This window comes from Oryx dammah, unplaced genomic scaffold (genome assembly GCF_014754425.2).
Source record: "Oryx dammah isolate SB20612 unplaced genomic scaffold, SCBI_Odam_1.1 HiC_scaffold_4, whole genome shotgun sequence".
NCBI lineage: Eukaryota > Metazoa > Chordata > Mammalia > Artiodactyla > Bovidae > Oryx > Oryx dammah.
In genome coordinates this window covers 83,380,957-83,401,281 of record NW_024070188.1, presented here as the reverse complement: position 1 = coordinate 83,401,281, position 20,325 = coordinate 83,380,957, and the positions used below count along the sequence as shown (strand labels likewise).

Below are 20,325 nucleotides of genomic sequence, written 5' to 3'. Positions count from 1 at the left end.
TCTTCTGTCCATGAGATTCCCCAGGTAAGAATCCTGGGGCAGGTTGCCATTTCCTTCTCAAAGGGACCTTCCCAACCCAGGGGCTGGAGCCACGGCTCCTGCATTGCAGGTGGATTTACCACTGAGCCACCTGGTAGCTGCGATAACCTAACAACAGAAGACTGCATTATGAACTTTTAGCCCAAATCTCTGCTAAACTTACACAGAGCTAACAATCAAAGCATGAAAATATCAAGAGATGAAGCTTCTCAGCCTTGATCTTTATTCTAACAATTGAAAGGACTTAAGAAAGGAAATGCTATAATCCCACTTTTCTGTAAATACAGAATCAAATTTTAGCAAGCCTAGAGACCTAAGTTTTGCAGATCATATACACATCTTGTGAAGTCTATCTTATAGCATACAACTGGTATATTAAATTTTTTTTTTGAAATTTTGTACTTACAAAAAGCAAGGAATGGTTCAGTTTTTGGATCTACAACGTGTATAAAGGAAAGTAAATTGGGAAAAGAGGAAGATAAGACAAAGAAGCTATATATTTTTCCAAAATAAAAAGCTAAATTTGTTTTAAAAAAAACACAAATGGAAACTGATATACCATTAAAATGACTTAATTTAAACTGAAAATATATTGAAGCTCTAGTCTAGCTACTGTGCAAAAAGAAAATACCAATCTTTGCTCGTTCAGTTTTCTGCCCATGCTAAATCCCTCTGTAATGAATAGAAAGTCAAACAGAGTTTCTGGAAAGGAGAATGGATCAAAAGTATACAGAATGCTTTATACAAGTTCTAATTACAGTACTACAGAACTAATTCATAATGACTTAAATAAGACTAATGAATAGCGATCTCCCAAGTGGCTATAAATTGAGTGGTGTAATTCTGCAGTACCGTTAAAACAAACCTTCCAAGAAGTTACTGCTTCCTTTGGCCAATTACCAATAACTCCTGCCAAATCAGAAAAACATGAAAGGAAAAGAACAACAACAAAAAATTGTGTGATAAAACCGAACGCAAACAAATGACAAGCAATATGAATCACTGGTTTCAACAGATCTAAGACAATCAACTGAATTCCTTGCAATTCACACCTAGAAATGACTCTTTAGAATATGTGTAAAATATAAGTATTATCAAGCCCCTGCAATTCTTATGTTCTTTCATCTATATATGTCAAATTCAACACACCGGCCCTCTGCAATGTCTCAAATGAGAACGCAGAAACAGATACCTGCTCTTTACCTGAGAGATGACATTTATGGCAGTGATGTGCTAGACTGTCGATATCAGCAATCTGAAGGGACTTAAGAGACCCCTTAATCCAAGGTTCTCAAACTTTTCAGTCAACATTAAAGAATCACTCAGATTCTTGCTACAAGGCAGATCCCCGGGCCCATTCCCAGAGCCTCTGATTCAGCCTAGCTAGAACGACACCACATTTGGGAAAACACTGCTTTATTCAATCTCCCCATTTCCAAGGTAAGGGCTTTATAGGAATTGTCATCATCTTCACAGCAACACATGACGGAGAGGACCGCATCACACAGATGTTCAGACGATGCAAATGTCCCGACGGGGACCCTCCTGTAACTCACGTCTGTGCCGTCAGCCACCTTTACACCTGTCAGAGCTGCTCCCAGGACAGGACCATGCGACCAAGGAAAGGCTAAGATGCTGAGTGCCATGAAAGACAGACACAGAGGGAGGGCCACGGGACTCATCTGCAGAAGAGCTAAGCAAGGCCAGGCACTCACCCAGCCGACGGCCTCGAAGAACGGGGTCACCTTAAAGAAGGGCAGAAAGGAAGGCAAGAGCATATTTTAAGCCAGACAATAAACATGCAAAATGACATGAAGGCAGAGAAGAAGAGAGTGTGGCTACAACAGTGAGCCTCCAAGTACACTGGTAGACTGTAAAACCGAACCAGAACTTTGAAAGTTGGGCTAGATTTGGATTAAAGAGCTGAAATATAGATGCAAATCCGCTCTGGACCATTCCTCTAACTACAGTGATTGACTCTCATTTATAACCATTTTAGCAGATCAATTTTAGAGCAGCATGACTTTTTTTAAAAAACTTGCTAATCTCACCATGTTAGCAAAAAATCACACGAACACAGACACACACACCCTGAGACAGCTGCTAATGGAAAGGAGATGAATGTGTGTACATGTATGTGCACACATGTGTACAGTATGTACAAATTCTGATACACGGATCTCTGTAACCTGGCTCTCACAGTGTTACATTACTGCTGCAAACGGAGCCCATGATGGTCACAGGGCAGGCTCGCCCTGCAAAGCACTCTGACCTGGTGTCTTCATTCTCATGTAGCCCGCTTACACTACGGGACCAACTCGACTTACTTCCTTTGCTATCCTGAGAGACGTAGTAAACAGTGGTATGATTCAGGTCTGGGACGGAATTTCTAGTTATAAAAAAAAATCAGTCTGTAACAGCAGTAGTTATTCTGAGCAGACGATAAGAATATTTAAACAATCAAATCCATATAATCAGCGCGTGACAACGGTCATTGTCTAAAGAAAGCGGTGTCAGTGGCTCCTCGCGCCTGCTCCCAGCACACAGGACCCTCAGTCACCTCTGGGCGACCTTACGCTCCTCCGAGGGCGCTCCTCAGAGCACTTCCATTTACAAGGGAGGGGCCGGAAGGTGCAAAGACAGCGGGACTGAGCCGGCAGTGAGGCCCAAAGCCTCACATGCAGGGAGGAGCGGGCCTCTCAGGCAGCCACGGAACCTCAGCTCCGGGCACCGCCCCGCCCACTCTGGGTGCTGGCTGGCCCCATGGGGCAAAAGAAGGCAGCAGCCCTGATGCTCTGGGGCTCCCAGGCCTTTCAGATTCACCTAGACCTCTTGAACTAGCTGAAGGAAGCTAGCTGTCACTTAAGAAGTCCAATTGTCTGGGACCAGGGTGCTGTGAAGACGACCAGGCCAGCCACATGGAAGTTCACGTGGAAAAAAGGACAGTGCCAACCAGCTCTCCGTCCAGGTGGCAGGGTCAGAGAAGGAGTCATCCCGGACATCAGAGACCCTGCAGGCACCACGTGGAGGAGACGCAGGGGCCCAGCCGGGCTACTACGGCCCCTCCATCCATCTGCGCTGGGCCAGCTAAGGCCCGAGACATCAGCCGGTAGAGGAGCTACACACTGCCCGGACACCTGCCCACAGGGCCGTAGGCACAAGAAAACGGGGCTTCTTCGGAACACCACGCTTTGGCGGGTCTGTCACATGGCAACAGATGATGGGAAACATGAAAGGACCATTGGTGACGTTCTTTAAAGAGATGAGCTCCACTTTCATGCAGTTCCAAAGTGAAGAGTATGATTCAGGCAGCCTTTGCTTGTCTCAGAGAGAAAGAAAATGCATTCATTCCTATTTCCTTGGGAAGCTTTGAAAATAAGTCTGGCCAATCTAATTAACTCTAAAAAGCCCCTGAAAACACTGAGAGGCCAATATACTCTGATGAATGACAAATGGGTCTGAAATCCTGGTCTCCCGAGCTCAGCCTTCGGGTCACAGCACGAAAGGCACTTGTTCCTGAAGCCTTCCCAGGCCCAGGTCTGCTCAGGCCCTCCTGTGGGCGCCTGCAGCAGCCCCTCACTCGCCTCCACCCCAGCTCGACCACACAGGGTGGGGCAGCCTGCTCGTCTCCGTGGCTGCGACTGGAGACCAACAAGGGCTTATCCATCGTCCAGCACAGCACCTGCCTACGCAGTCACCGAAGTTCTGGGTCAAAGAAAGGAGGAGGGAGAAATAAGGGGGGACGGAAGCGGGGCGGGGGAGGGGAAGAGAAGAGGGGCTGGAAGAATGGAGAGAGAGGCAAAGGCACAAAGAAAGCAGTGGGGAGGAGAGAGGGACCCAGTGAAAAGGCACCCATGGCGGCAACACTCGCAGTAAGAGAAGGAAAGCGACTGGGAGGAGCTATGGGAAGCGGGCAGTCCAGACAGAAGCCCAGCTCCACGCCGCGGCAGCGGTGACTCAGACTCTGGCTTGCAAGTGGGAGCACCGACTAACGAGGAAATGCTCAACGTTACAGTTATTCAATTCTACTTCAAAATTTTAAGGCAAACAGTGCGAAGGAAATCTTCAGCTCCCAATAATAATGACAGCCAGTGCTTACTGAACATACAATCTTCACCACACTGGAAGGCATTTATTTCTCAGATGAGACATGGAGGTTGGAAGCTGAGAGAACTAGGATGAGAATTCAGGCAATCCAGGAACTAAGTCTGTACTCCTGTCCACCACACTCTGCTGCTGCAAGCTCACGAAGCAGGCGAGGTCTCGAAGCAGGCGAGGTCTCGAAGCAGGCGAGGTCTCAAGCTGTTCTGCTGCTCAACACTGCTGAACACCTCATCACCATAAGGTGACACGGCCCGCCCGCCCGACATGGGTGCTTCCTATCCATTTTTTTTTTTTTGGTTTTCATGGCCAAAACAGTTCACCAGATGGCAAACTAGCTACTTTCTAACATATGCATGACGGGGCCAGTTAAAACTACACACCCTAGAAACTGTGTCATTTCCTCAACCGTAAGCTGAATAGTAATATAGAGAACCTACATCTCGTTGGGTTATTATGATATTTAAAAAGCAACTCTGCTGAGAGGCCAAGCACAGTACTGAGAACTGTCAGTGGTAACTGGGCAGATGCTTCCACAAATGATTCAGCAGCCATTTAAATGGGTTACTCAGCATGGGTTACTCTATGACACAGAAAGTTCACAACATAGGAAATGAAAACACAAGCCAGCTATAAACCAATACAGTACAGCAACACAGACGTGAGCAAAGAGCCTGTGTTATGATGGAGACAGTGGACATAGCGGCAGACTTTATTTTTCTGGGCTCCAAAATCACTGAAGATGGTGATTGCAGCCATGAAATTAAAAGACGCTTGCTCCTTGGAAGAAAAGCTATGACCAACCTAGACAGCATATTAAAAAGCAGAGACACTGCTTCACTGACAAAGGTCCGTCTAGTCAAAGCTATGGTTTTTCCAGTGGTCATGGATAGATGTGAGAGCTGGACCATAAAGAGAGCTGAGCGTCAAAGAATTGATGCTTTTGAACTGTGGTGTTGGAGAAGACTCTTGAGAGTCCCTTGGACTGCAAGGAGATCCAACCAGTCAATCCTAAAGGAAATCAGTCCTGAATATTCATTGGAAGGACTAATGCTGAAGCTCAAACTCCAATCCTCTGGCCACCTGATGGGAAGAACTGACTCCGGAGAAAAGACCCTGATGCTGGGAAAGATTGAAGGCAGGAGAAGGGGATGATAGAGGATGAGATGGTTGGATGGCATCACTGATTCAATGGACATGAGTCTGAACAAGCTCTGGGAGTTGCTGATGGACAGGGAAGCCTGGCGTGCTGCAGTTCATGAGGTTGCAGAGTCAGACACAACTGAGCGACTGAACTGAACTGAAGCAAAGAGACTACAGGGCGAAGATGGCAAAAGTTATTTTTGCATGTTGGGTTTATGGGTGTTTTTATTATTTTTTTTTTTTGTCAGTATTTTCTAAACTCCCTAAACATGTCATCTTTCGAAACAAGAAAAAACATTAAGTGAATAAGAATGCTGATGCCCGAGGTCTGCTCTCAGGTAGCTGCAAAGCAAAGGTTCACGAGCATCCCTCTTCACCTGCAAAACGGCAGGAATTAAAGTGGTCTCTGATGTCTTCCCGGAGAAGGCAATGGCACCCCACTCCAGTACTCTTGCCTAGAAAATCCCATGGATAGAGGAGACTGGAAGGCTGCAGTCCATGGGGTTGCTGAGGGTCAGACACGACTGAGCGACTTCACTTTCACTTTGCACTTTCATGCATTGGAGAAGGAAACGGCAACCCAATCCAGTGTTCTTGCCTGGAGAATCCCAGGGACGGGGGAACCTGGTGGGCTGCCGTCTATTGGGTCACACAGAGTCGGACACAACTGAAGTGATGTCTTCCAGACCTAAAATTCTGTCATTTCATGAAATAAACAGTTGAAAGAAGTTGAGGAGGAAGACAGACAATCTCTCCTCCACCTTCTATCTCTGGCACAGCCCAGGACAACACCAGGAGCTCAACAAGTATCCAGTGACTGGTTTTCTGACTGATAAGTGACCATGCACAGTCATCTCAACGGGCTTCCCAGGTGACTCCGTGGTCAAGAATCTGCCTGCCCAGGCAAGAGATGCAAAAGACGTGGGTTCAATCCCTGGGTCGGGAAGCGCCCCTGGAAGAGCAAATGGCAACCCGCTCTGATATTGTTGCCTGGAGAATCGCGTGGACAGAGGAGCCTGGTGGGCTACAGTCCACGGGGTGGCAAAGAGCTGGACACGACTAAGTGACTGAGCACAGAGAGTCGTCTCAGGCTCCACAGTCAGAGCTTAACCCCTGCTGCTCGAACTGGGGATGAAGTCCAAACCGAGGCCCAGGAGAGCTAGCACTGAAGTCAGTCCTGGAGACTCCTTGGTGCCAGTGGGTTCTCACTGCCGAGGGCTTGGGTTCAATACCTCGTCAGGGAACGAAGATCCCACAAGCTACACAGCGTGGTCAAAAAAAAAAGTACCTAAAATTAGTCCTGCCGTTACCTCAAGCCTTCTGGCCGCTAATAAGTTGCTTTAAAACCCTGGGCCCCACTTTCTCAATCTGTAAAGGGGGGAACTGTGTTCTCAACTCCTGTTCCAAAACTGTTGCTGTTGTTTAGTCACTTAGTCATGTCCAACTCTTTTGCGACCCTACGGATCCGTGGGATTCTCCAGGCAAGAACACTGGAGCGGGTTGCCATTTCCTCTTCCAGGGGAATCGTCCCCGCTCAGAGATAGAACTCGTGTCTCCTGCACTGCAGGCAGATTCTTTACTGCTGAGCGACCAGGGCGACGCCTCCAGAACTGCATGAACCAACCAGTGAAGAAAAAGCAGATGTCCTTTTGGCCTCGTCACGTTTCAGCACCACAAGGCAAGTAAGTCATTAACAATACTGACTCAGGAGACGCTGCTTCACTGATACTACTTTAGATAAGGCGCTTCTGTAGGCATCTGAGAAATTCTTTTGAGAAAATGGATAAGGACTGATTTTAAAGATACTCTACTGCAATAGAAAGCTATTACTTTCCAAACAGGGTAAATACAGGCCATAGGTTAATATTCTACTACAAATAAAGTTTTAAAACAAAGTAAAAAAAAAAAACTTCTTCCTCATAGGAAAGAAAGGCTATTTACCACCTAGGAATTCCTCCTTAGATAAGAAGTCATTCAAGCAAACAAATACAATAAAGCCCACCTCTCCCGCCTCTCTTCTTTCTGGGAGAAGTTACATATGACAGGGACCCAGGATGGACTTGCCGACATCAATCGTGAGAGATCAGTGTACGGAAGAAAGGTGTGGGAAAGGGAAGCTGACCAAAAAGAGCAGAAGGACGCAGGCTACAGAAAGGGAGAACCGGGGATGAGGCTTTCCAGTAAGGAGAACATGTGACAAGGGGAAATTTCTCAGAGGAGACAAGGAATGAAATCTCGACCTTGCAAGTAACAGGTGGATGAATTCTAGGAAGCTAAGAGATCAGCTTTAGGACAAGTGGTTTGCTGAAATCAAGACAGTTTCTAAAACCGTAAGGCCTCGGTGACCCGAGGTTCCGCATTAGAAAGTATGTACAAGGAAGCCAGGTCTGCACGCTTCAATTCTGCCAGCTCAGAAATGAACAGCGGTGACATGCTCCGAGAAATGAAAGCAGAGAACAGTCTCCATCTCCAGGAGCAGGACACTATCTGGGCTTTGGGATTGCAAACACAGAGAAAGGCGAGACAGAGGTTCTGAGCCTGGTGGCAAGGCGCCATCTGGCACTGTGCTTAGGGCGCAGGAGGGCCCCCCACACGAGGATAGAGCACACGGGGCTCAGGCCACCCAGAGGACCCTGGAGGAGACGGCCGGGCCCGGGACGCCATGCCCGGGAGACAGGATCTAGGCGGTCCCCCCCAGGAGATATGTCCGGGACGTGCACGCCGACAGCACCCCCACGGCCTCCTCCACATCCCAGAAGGAACGCAAATGCCTCACACACTGACCTGAACGAACACTCAGGACAATCCTTTCCACCTCTGCAGAGTCAGTTTCTCCTTTACTAACAATGTTGCTAATGATAACAACTCAGAAGTGTCAAAATAAAACTTTCAGGCAGCATAAAATCAAACTTAAAGGAAGGGGAGTGAACACTGTTATTGTAGAAGGTGGGCATCACAGCGCCCTGCAGCACAGAGATGCTGAACCGCACCACGCCCTCCCACGTGTATCTTCTCCAGTGCAAGACTGACCTTTCAGATTCGCGCGGCCAGCGGGCCTCCCGACACTATTCCTCTGGTGCTTGGAGGACATGCGTTTCATCTGCCGAGGCGTGCTGGGAGGAGAGGTGCCATAAAGGTTCTCTGTGTTGGCTTCATCTGAAAAGTCCTCAGGATCAGATTCGGAATTCTTGCAAGCTAAGTCTCCCAATGCGCACTCTTGCCTGATAAAGACACAAGTGGAGAAAATACTCAGTGACAGGGGAAGTGAATTCAAACTTAAACCACTCCAAGCTCCTTTTAAGAACTCTCTGTAACACTTTTCCATGGCTCTGTCATCTCCTTAGCCTGGTGTCTCTTGCTCTTCTATTGTAGCTGTGGAAACTCACAAGGAGAACAAAGCCACTGTGTTCCTGAACGCAGCCACTGTGTTCCTGCTCTCAGCATGCACAGAGAGAACTGATGTGCAGTTTCTGTGGTTTGGAGAATTTTTTACAACATAAATGAAGTTTAAAACTAAATACTTGAGGATTGGGGGTGGAAAAAGCAAAGAACTGAAAGATACAAATCCGACTGAGCTGAGCATCGCTCACGTGCGAGGCAGGGACAAGCTAACCCTAAGTGGGCAAGTCCTGCCCTGACTTCAGAGGCCCGCTCCTTCCTTTATGAGGCACACACAGAACAGAGAGCAGGAGCCGAGCAGAGAGCACTGGTGACGTGTGGCAAGGGACCTCAGTGCAGCGCCGGGGAGGGCGTGCGGGGAAGACGCTGTGCAGGAGACAAGGGAACGACTTTCTCCTGACCTCCAAATAGTAGTTCCTCCTTAACCTGGTCTCTGGAAACTTCCTGCCAATTCTCTGTTCCCAGGAGACTTCAACAATACCACTACTTGGACAAAGTTCTGTTTTTTGCAATGCTAATGAAAATAAAATTTAATATATGAACTGAGAACAGATACAGTTCCCAAACAGCATAGTGGAAAGACGCAATCATGAAGTTCCTTTCAAATAAGGACCCTTACAATCTAACCTATTCTGAACCTTCTTTATAAAATATACTTTATACTTCAAAAATAGAACTCTAAACTAAATTCAAGATACAACCAGTTTTCTCCCTGGAGATTTACACATCCTGTTATAAAATCAAAGCTATTTCAAAGTCATGAGGGGAAAAAAAATATCCCACCCTAAAATGTATGATAACATTATTATTGAACGGACTGACAAAAGATCCTTATCTTTCAAAAATAAAAATGCTGCAGAATTATTCAAATTTACAGCACTGAAATATTTAAAGAATCCCTGAGACAGGTCAAAAACTGATTTTTAAACCAGACAAGACCATTCTAGATACTGTGAGTGCACACGCCCTCCACACATACGGGCCCACACAATCAGACACACAAGCAGAATATTCAAAAAGCCAACTGAATCCAATTAAACCCATAAGCAAATTTAGACGTAAGTTTTAAATGTACCTATTCCCTCAGGCGAGCCACCTTTATTACTTAAGACTCACAAAGTCACACAGCAAATAACAATGTGGGCTTCCCAGGTGGCACTAGGGGTAAAGAATCTGCCTCCCGGTGCAGGAGACATAAGAGACGCTAGTGCCATCCCTGGGTCAGGAAGATCCCTTGGAGGAGGGCATGGCAACCCACCCCAGGATTCACGCCCGGAGAATTCCATGGACAGAAGAGCCTGGCGGGCTAGTTCACAGGGTCGCAAAGAGTCCGATACGACTGAAGGGATTAACACGGACATAAATTATTCTGAAATTTCCTATATTCATTTCTTCTACACTCACTGCAAAATAGTTGATTCAACTGATAAAAAAAAAACACATGGCTATCAAGGACAAGGTTGCTGATTTCATTCCCATCTGGTTTTGTGGTTACTAGCACAAGCTTTCGAATGAATAACACAGGCTTTCTCACACAAGGGACTTAGGTTCAAATCCTGACCCTGCCAGTTACTAGCTGTGTGGGCCTCAGACAAATTATTTAAAATCTCCGCAATGCACATATATAAAATAAGGATAATCGGTATTTAAACTCCATACCTGTAAGGCCTAAACCCCATAAAGCACGCTCAACAGGAACAGTATGAGAAGCGTCACTAAATGACGGACATCACTCAGCATACATCTGCTCCACTTGGAAAGAGAATCTGCCTTTGACTTCAGCATGAACACCACCAGAAACAGCTTTAACATTTTAACATCTTCTGAAAGCAAAAGTGAATTCACTCAGCCATGTCCAACTCTTTGCAACTCCATGGACTGTGGCTCTCCAGGCTCCTCTGTCCATGGGACTCTCCAGGCAAGAGTACTGGAGCAAGTTGCCATTTCCTTCTCCAGGGGATATTCCTGACCCAGGGATCGAACCCAGGCCTCCCACATTATAGGCAGACGCTTTAAACTCTGAGCCATCCAGGAAGCCCCTTTAACATCTTCTAACTTCTTTCAAATTCAATATTACAGCTCTGTTTTTCCTCCATTAAGATAAAGAGGGAAATGGCAATCCACTCCAGTGCTATTGCCTGGAAAATCCCACGGACAGAGGAGCCTGGTAGGCTACAGTCCATGGCGTCACAAAGAGTCGGACACGACTGAGCAACTTTACTTAAGATAAAGTCAGTGGTAAGTTACGAAGGACTTTGTATTTTAGTACTTTTGTATCTCCAGTAGTTTTCAGCACAATGTTCAAAACCATTCATTGTTTTTCCACGATAATAAATCTCATATATTACTGAACAGAGTCAGTTATGAAAGAGCAAATCAGACCAGGCTCAGAACACCCCCTCTGCGGTGGACAGCACGAACCTGGGAGGCAGAAGACCAAGGCTGAGTCCCAGCCTTACTGGAGGGGAGACTGCACACAACTTAATCTCAGACTAAGAAGAAACAGAGTAATTCAGAATTTGTAAGGTCAATAGTCTAGAATATTTCAGGAAATTCAGTTGTGAAGACTCAAAAAACAAAACAAAATAATGGTAATAAAAGGCTATGCAAAAAATACTAAATCATCAGACAGGCATAAAATAATGAAATGTTTTACTCGTATTCAGCAGTATTATGTGGATGAATGAACTAATGCAATGTAACGCACAAGAAGAGGAATTTTTGAAGAGGGACTAAAAATGTCCATACTTCGCTAAGCCAAGTCTCCAAAGGCAAGGCCCAGCCCTGAGCAGAGTCATAAACTCAAGCCAGGAGAGTTCATTGGCTTACCTACAGGGTCCAGTGCTCTTAGCAGAGACAAACAATCTAAGAAAGCACTGCTGCTGCTGCTGCTGAGTGTCACTGCAGCCGTGTCCGACTCTGTGCGACCCCACAGACGGCAGCCCGCCAGGCTCCTCTGTCCATGGGACCCTCCAGGCAAGAACACGGGAGTGGGCTGCCATGCCCCTCTCCAATGCACGCATGCATGCTAAGCTGCTTCAGTCGTGTCTGACTCTGTGCAACCCTATGGACAGCAGCCCACCAGGCTCCTCTGTCCACAGGATTCTCTAGGCAAGGACACTGGAGTGGGTTGCCATTTCCTTCTCCACTAAGAAAGCATGTATTTTGAAAATGTTAACTTTTATGAAAAATTTAATTTGGGGAAACAGAAAAAGGTATCTGTGTTGTACTGTTCTCCAACTGTATTCCTCTACACATGGAAAAATTCATTTGGCTGCACTTTCCAAATCAGAGTGGAAGACTAAGTCCCTGAAATAATTCTACAGAAGTTGAATATCTCTTGTTTTCAAATCTACATCTATTACAAAACAAAAGGTCACAATAAACTACTACTGATTTCAAAGCACTTCCAAACTTTAATTATTCTAGCAGCAAACATACAGAATGACAAGGAAGTGAAGATGAATACTGTCATAAACACTATATTAAAATCAATCAAACATAATACAGTTTATCCCTCCTTATTCATTATGCACCATAGAAAATGAGGTAGGAAAAATGCCATGCGCTACCAGTTACTATATTCATAACTAAAATAAATCTTAGGAGAAGCATTATACAAAGATGAAGCTATGCATTTAATACTTTCTTAAGGTTTACTTAACTCTGTTAAGAAGGTGGTCACACCTGTCAGAAATGTTATTGGTTTACATTCCATTCAAGTAACTTTGTAATTTAATTAAACGTTAGAACAAAGTCCAACGTTACCTAAAAGAATTTTAAATCTAACACCCATTAAGTAAAATTCACAATATCTGCCATCCTATGCAAATTTACAAAGAAACAGGAAGATGCAACCCAAACCAGAAGAAAAATCAATAGAGACAGACCAGAAATGGCTCAGATGGATCTTGCAGAGATGAAACACACGTGAGATGAAAAATACTCTAGAAAAGATACAAGCAGATGAGCTACAACAGAAAAAAAGATCAGTAAACTTGAAGATACAGCACTAGAAACTACCCAAGGTTAACCAGAGTGAAAAAGATTGAGAGAAAAAAAGGGAAGAAAAAGAGAAAGACCAGAGCATCAGCAATCCGCAGGACAAACATCAAGCAGGGTAACATACACAGGCTTCCCTGGTGGTTCAGCTGGTAAAGAACCACCTGCAGTGCAGGAAACCCGGCTTGAATCCCTGGGTCGGGAAGATCCCCTGGAGAAGGAAACCCACTCCAGTATTCTTGCCTGGAGAATCCCATGGACAGGGGAGCCTGGTGGGCTATACAGTCCATGGGGCTGCAGAGTCAGACATGACTGAGTGACCCTTTCACTTTCACTTTAAAATTGATACAAGTACAGTAAAATTAATACTCTAAAACTAGCTAATGTGGTTACTAATCAGAAAAAAAAAATTCAATTTCTAAAAATTCTATTCCATTTAGTAAGTCGGACACAACTTAGTGACGAAACCACCACCAGTGTAACATGTGTTACTGGAGCTCAAAACAAGAAAAGTGAGAAACAGAAAACGTTCTCTGAAGAAATAAGGCCTGAAATTTTTCCAAATCTGAGGGGAAAAAAAAACAACAACAAACGCAGCAGCTCAAAGATATAAGAATCTCAGCAAACTCCAAGCAGAAGAATTATAAGAAAACTACCAGGTTTTGATTATGAGTATAATCAAATTGGTTAAAAAAAAAAAAAAAAACAGTGATGAAGAGAAAAATCTGAAGAGCAGCCAGAGAAAAACAACTTAGTTTGGAAGTTTTAGCTAAGAATACAATGCGGGGTGGGGTAGGAGGGGAAACTGAGCAAAAGTTCATTCTTTTTTCCTTTAAAAAAAATCATGTAGACACAAAATCTAGGAAAATAAATACTAGTGGTAAGTTCACAAAGAACTTGCATCACTTCAAGTAACTGACCAAAAACACCCAAAACCTCACTTGGTATTAGCTCATGTGAGATGAGCTCATGTGGCCAGCTGACTGGTTTAGAATGTTTCCATGGATACCAATTATTTTGGATAAGGAAAGTAGCACAAGGTCTACATCAGCTGCCCTGAAACATTTTTCTTCCTTGTGTTTAAAACATACAAATGTGAAATGTCTTTCTGGTACTAAACCTCTGACAGTCACATAAAACAATGTTGCATTCTTTTAACATGAAACCTTGCTCAAGTACCATTCAGGTTGACCTGGAATCCGGTCTAAGAAAGGTCCGCTTAAACTCAACCCAAAGGTTGTAGTTTTTAAGTGAAGTATGTGAAAGACAAAAATTCAAATAACTTGGGGTTAAATAGTTCTGCTCTGACATCATAGGTAAAACCACATGGTGCCTGAAATAGCTCATCTATAAAATGATGGAGCTGGATTAGATGAGCTTGAAAACATCTGTGGTTTTCCAAAAGCCCTTTAAAAAAAAAATTAACTTCATTGAAAGTTCTTTAGGAAAGTCCTTAAACATAAAATATTTTATTCCATATTAGTACAGTTCTCACCTGTGTGAGTTTCTCTCCACATCTTCACTGACCTATTCTCTATGAAATAATAATTAAAGGAGGGCTTTTACTACTGTTGGCAAAGGGGCTAGATTTTCTAGATTTCTTTTTTAGATACCTTACATAGTTTGCTTGGCCTGTACTATAAATTAAAAGGAGATAAGTTTGAGGTGGCATGGTTGGCATGTACTGTAAGCGCCAATTAAAAGTTAGCTGACCAATCAATCGGCTTGTGGTTGAATGTCTATCAGGTTACCTACAGGTAAGCTGTTAGCAAATCTCAAGTTTGTCCAACATTCATGACTTTACTTTTGAACTGACTCAAGAGTGTAGCTCTGTGCAAAACCAGCAAGCCTTCATTATTTTTCAGTATAGATATTCAAACTCTTTTAACTATAATTCACTTTTTAAACACAAGCAGACATTTTAAAACAAGATTTCCTATGGAAATGAGTAAGAAACTATCCCCCCAACTAGACTCAAAGCTTCATGAGGGCAGCGACCTCATCTGTCCACTGTTTGTCCAGGGTGGAGAACAGTGCCTAGAGCAGATTACATGGCCATTACTATCTGCTGAGTAAATGGATTTGCGAGGTTAATAATTTTACCTTCTGATACTTTAGACTGAATTATCTAAATTCTATTTTAATAAAATCACATTTAATAATTTGAAGAATGCAAATTTTTAAACGCTGTAAGAATTAAAGACTGTTGACTTCTGACAATGTTGTTTAAGTGATACTGTTCCCCTAGGTGCCAAGAGGACCATTTACTGACCAGCACAATGGCAGTGGAGTATGGGGTAAGGAATCACGGTTCTGGAGTCAGAATACCATGGGCTCAAATCCCTGAATCCCCACACTTATTAGTAAGAACACAAGTTTTAAATTATTATGCTTGCTTACACTTTCATTTATTTGAAGTCTTCTATTCAGTATCACTGGGTAAGTAATATTGGTGAGTCAGTTAATTTTTAAATATATACTTTTATACTTTTAAATATATACTAAAAGCATTAAAAATGAGATATGCAGGTAAAAAACACTGAAACGCCTGTGGTGGCTGTTACTCTGGTGGCCTCCCAGTATTTACATCCTTGAATAATCATCTCCTCTTGATGAAGGTTAAAGAGGAAAGTGAAAAAAGCTGGCTTAAAACTCACCATGCAAAAAACTAAGATCATGGCATCCAGTCCCATCACTTCATGGCAAATAGATGGGCAAACAATAAAAACAGTGGCAGATTTTATTTCCTTGGGCTCCAAAAATCACTGCAGACAGTGACTGCAGCCATGAAATTAAAAAACTCTTGCTCCTTGGAAGAATAGCTATGACAAACTTAGACAGCGTATTAAAAAGCAGAGATAGCACTTTGTTCACAAACAGTCAAAGCTATGGTTTTTTCCAGTAGTCATGTTTGGATGTGAGAGCCGGACTATAAAGAAGGCTGAGCACTGAAGAATTGATGTTTTTGAACTGTGGTGCTAGAGAAGACTCTTAAGAGTCCCTTGGACTGCAAGGAGATCAAACCAATCCATCCTAAAGGAAATCAACCCCGAATATTCACTGAAGGACTGATGCTGAAGCTGAAGCTCCACCACTTTGACCACTTGATATGAAGGGCCGATTCATTGGAAAAGACCCTGATGCTGGGAAAGACTGAAGGCAGGAGGAAAAAGGGGTGACAGAGGATGAGATGGTTCGATGGTATCACCAACTCTATGGACGTGAGTTTGAGCAAGCTCCAGGAGATAGTGAAGGACAGGGAAGCCTGGCGTGCTGCAGTCCATGGGGTCACAAAGAATCAGACATGACTGAGCAAACTGAACAACAACCACTTGAATGTGGGCTGACCCTGTGATTTTTTTAGTCATCGGAATGTAGTGGAAGTGACTCTGGGCCAGTTCTGGGCCTCAGCCTTACGAACACCACCCTTGTATCCAGGGCACACTGCTGCTGCTGCTGCTAAGTCGCTTCAGTCGTGTTCGACTCTGTGCGACCCCACAGATGGCAACCCACTAGGCTCCTCTGTCCCTGGGATTCTCCAGGCAAGAATACTGGAGTGGGTTGCCATTTCCTTCTCCAATGCATGAAAGTGAAAAGTGAAAGTGAAGTTGCTCAGTCGTGCCCTACTCTTAGCGACCCCATGGACTGCAGCCTACCAGGCTCCTCCATCCATGGGATTTTCCAAGCAAGAGTACTGGAGTGGGTTGCCATTGCCTTCTCTGAGGGCACGCTAGCCACCAGGTAAGAAGCCCAGCTACCCTGAGACTGCCAGGGTCTTCAAAGCCTCATAAGCCAGATGGAAAGGCTGCATGATGGAGAAGCCAGCTAGGCCAGAGGCCTCTGAGGTCCCACCCCAGCTGACGGCCAGTGCCAACTTACCAGCCTGTTTGTGAGGCTATTTCAGACCTTCCAGCTGTCCTTGAGACCAAGCCAACACCATGAAAAGCAGAAGAAACATTCAATACCACAACAGATAATAAATGGTTTTTAAGTCATTGAGCTTTGGTATGGTTTGTTAAATTACAATAGAGAACTGACACACATACAGTACTTAAACACTTTATTTTTGCTTGAAGCCCAGTAATGGGTTTAAATTAGTTAAGGCTTTGATGAAGCCTCAGCCTTGTCTTTTAGTGTGGGCCCCTGAGAGAAGCCAGGAGTCCACTTCATCAAATACACCACAACCAAAGGACAGCATCTGCCATCTCCACTCTCTGGTTCTTTAAAATGCAACAAAAATTTAAAGGTTTTCATAGGGTAATTTTTCTGGATTAACTGAACCTCAACAGTGCTTTCCTCTCCCTAACTTAATGCTAATTTTCTTTTGGTGACCTATCTTCAGACTTTCCCAGGCAGTCCAAATTAGTTTATACAGAAACTGCAATTCCCTTTTGCAATCACATCTCATATATTTATATAATTGTTTACTAAATTCTGCAATTACAATTAAAACGTACAAGAGACCTAAAAAGATTTAGGGACAGATGAGGAACTCTTGATAAATATACAGGTACAATTGGTGGGAACAGAAAATCACAGGCATTTTAGAGAGCAGTCTATTAGTCACAACCATTCATGATGCTGTGAGCATCAGCTGATACGTTTTACAGAAGAAACGGGGAGGGGGAGGTCTTGGGAAGGGTTAGGCGGATGAGTGTGCAGGTCTAGCTGGCTTAGATCTTCTAGAAGTCTTATTTCACTCATGAAAAAAGTGAAGCGTTAGTTTGCTCAGTTGTGTCTGACTCGTTGCAACTCCAGGGACTGTCCCCCTCCAGGCTCCTCTGTCCATGAAATTCTCCAGGCAAGAATGGTGGAGTGGGTAGTCATTCCCTTTTCCAGGGGATCTTCCCAACCCATGGATTAAACCCAGGTCTCTTGCACTGCAAGCAGATTCTTCACCGTGTGAGCCACCAGGGAATTAGATTTGTGCAAAGTAAACTTTATCAGTCCTGAAGTACACAGAATAAAAAAGGACACAAAGACAGAAAACAAATATATGAAGAAAAATTACCCCATATGGATAAAGTTTACTCATCATTAGAAATAAACATAATTATAAGCTATTTTAAAAATACTGTCATATGAAGACTTTCAGAAAAAAATCATACAATCATACAACAAAATGCTTTAAATAGTTCATGTTATTATTCTTCACTTCTGGTTAACCAGAAGACTAACCAAAAAGAACTAGAACCAAAAAAAAAAAGACAAGTTTTAGGTAGTTAAAAACATATGAGTCATGATACAGATAAAAGATAAATGTGATTATTTCTATAATTTCAGCAATTTTACTGCAAACAGTTGAGTACTTTAAAACAATGGGACAAAGAAAAAGACATTTTCAAGTGTGCCTTCTTATTTTTGCCAGTTCTAACATCGCCAAAAAAAAAAAATGTGAGCATATCTATATCTTTATCCAAAGTTTTGCAAATCAATCCCTGACTGTATGTGTACAGATTAACAAGCAAACAATCAAAAGGGAAGAAAACCTTTTCTGAGGTGCACCCGCTTGTGCCGGGGTGGTGGTATCAGTAGGAAGCATGTCTCTAAACACAAGAGGTAAAAATAAGCAGCTGTCCTTCTCCTTACAGGTGCAATTTACAATGCCAACCACAAATGTATCTAAAGAAAAGCAACATAAAACCAATGATTCCTGCAAAGGCTGCTTCAGGCCTAAGTAAAGAGAATTCTGGGGCTAAGGCAGGAAAATTGGAAAGAAGAAAGCTGTGCCAAAGCTGGGAGGAAAAGCCAAGGGGCCCACACCACACCAAGAGCACACAAGACATTGAAGAGCTTAAAGAGAAACAAGACCAATGTTTAAAACTGTAAAGACAGCAACAAAGAACTGTGACCTTCTTCTACTTACTCTCTTCCTTATAAGTGAGGACATTTTCAAAATCCCCTTATTCTAATCCGAATTTATATGTGGAAAAAGTGTTGTGAATCATGAATTACTTCCCATGTAATTCTCAGAAGTCAAGTAACTACAGAGCTGCTTTCTGTAGCAAACAGATGAGCTGTCTCAATCGCCTTAACTCAAGTTAGCATTTTTCTAAGTTAAATTTTAAAAACTGTTAACTATAAATATGCTCTATGACACACATATACTTTCTTTTTTTTCACATCCTTCTTTATTTTTTATTTTTATTTTTTTTAATTTATTTATTTTTTATTTTACTTTACAATTCTGTATTGGTTTTGCCATACATTGACATGAATCCACCACGGGTATACTTCAAAAGATGAACTCCAACTGTTGAGGGGATGAACTGAGGAAATACAAACAAATGAGATGCTCTCCCAGGGTTTTCAGTGAAGAAAAATGGAAAGACAAGTGAGAAATGGAATAAGGACAATTTGGACATTAAACCTCTGACCTCGGCTTTGACATTAGCACAGAGAGAGCTCATTTACTTGGAGACCAGATCTTGGTTTCCAACACCATGCTCCAACAAAAGAACCAGGACTTCTTGGCGAAACGGCCAATTCCTGGATTGACTGGAGTGAGGAAGACATAATACGAGCTGGGCGTATCTTGTACGTGCATCACACTGAGGAAGTGTTGAAAAAACAAAAAACCAACAGGAGCGTCTTAAAATGACCACAGGAGCAACTGAAAGAATCCCCACTGGCCAAAGCTGGAACAATCTGAGCAACAAAATAAATGACAAAGCACTGGATTTTACCATGAATCCATGAGCCCATACTGATACAAGTAATTACTATATAAATAAACAAGAGAAGAGACAAACCTTTAAGGAAAAAAATCCAAGTAATTAACATAGACAAATGATCAAACAAATCAGCATTATCAGTAATGAGCCAGGTTGAGAACACGAGCTTTCAAATGACAAGGGCACTTCCCCTCTGGGGTCGCAGTCCCAAACTCCAGTCAAACCATGAAAAACAGTCAAACCCAAACTGAGGGACGTATACACAGTACCTGACTGGCCCTCCTTAAAACTGTGACAGTCATCAAAAACAGAGTCTGAGGAACAGTAACAGCCAAGACACGGACGAGGAGACGTGATAACTAAATATAAAGGGGTGTCCTGGCTGGGATCTGGGACATGACGTGCCATGCCATGGGGTTCCATGACAACGCTTAAGAAATTTACTATACAGATATAAAAGACTACAAGCCAGGATGAAATGAAAAATGTTAACATAATTATAAAATTAAGACATTCTGTATCACTTTAACTGATGACTATAGTTATAAAGCAATTTTTAAACGGTAGGCAAGGAAATTCCACTTAAAGCAGTGACTTCCAAAACTGGGACATCCATCAGATTTCTATGTTTTGCATCAGCTACAGAAAGCATCGCACAGTGATAAACAACTTGCCCTGTAACAGTTTAACTGCTGCCTTACATACTGAACACCAAGCATCTGTCAGGCACTATGCTAAACACCCCACAGGAGCTCATTTAATCCTCCACAGAGCTTTCTGGCGCCATTTTCGGAAAGGATACCTTGCCCACAAGGCCCATTCTTGTTGATTATGGAAATTATCATACTCTCGTTATCAAATACCTATCACATAGCAGGTAACTCAGTTGGGCAATTGACAGATGCTATGCCACCTCGTCCTCCCAACAGCCCTCTCCCAATCCCTGCGCTGCCAAAGAGGAAAAGCA

At 43.4% G+C, this 20,325-nt stretch overlaps 1 protein-coding gene across 4 annotated transcripts in view; it reads right to left on the bottom strand.

Annotated features, from left to right (window-relative positions):
- MAP3K4 (mitogen-activated protein kinase kinase kinase 4) overlaps positions 1 to 20,325 on the bottom strand; it is a 106,046-nt gene that overhangs the window by 64,597 nt on the left and 21,124 nt on the right. For all 4 annotated transcript variants that reach the window (XM_040238934.1, XM_040238935.1, XM_040238936.1 and 1 more), the window contains exon 2: positions 8,314 to 8,504. In XM_040238934.1, the coding sequence (XP_040094868.1) occupies positions 8,314 to 8,504 (191 nt within the window). The remainder of the gene's footprint in view (positions 1 to 8,313; positions 8,505 to 20,325) is intronic.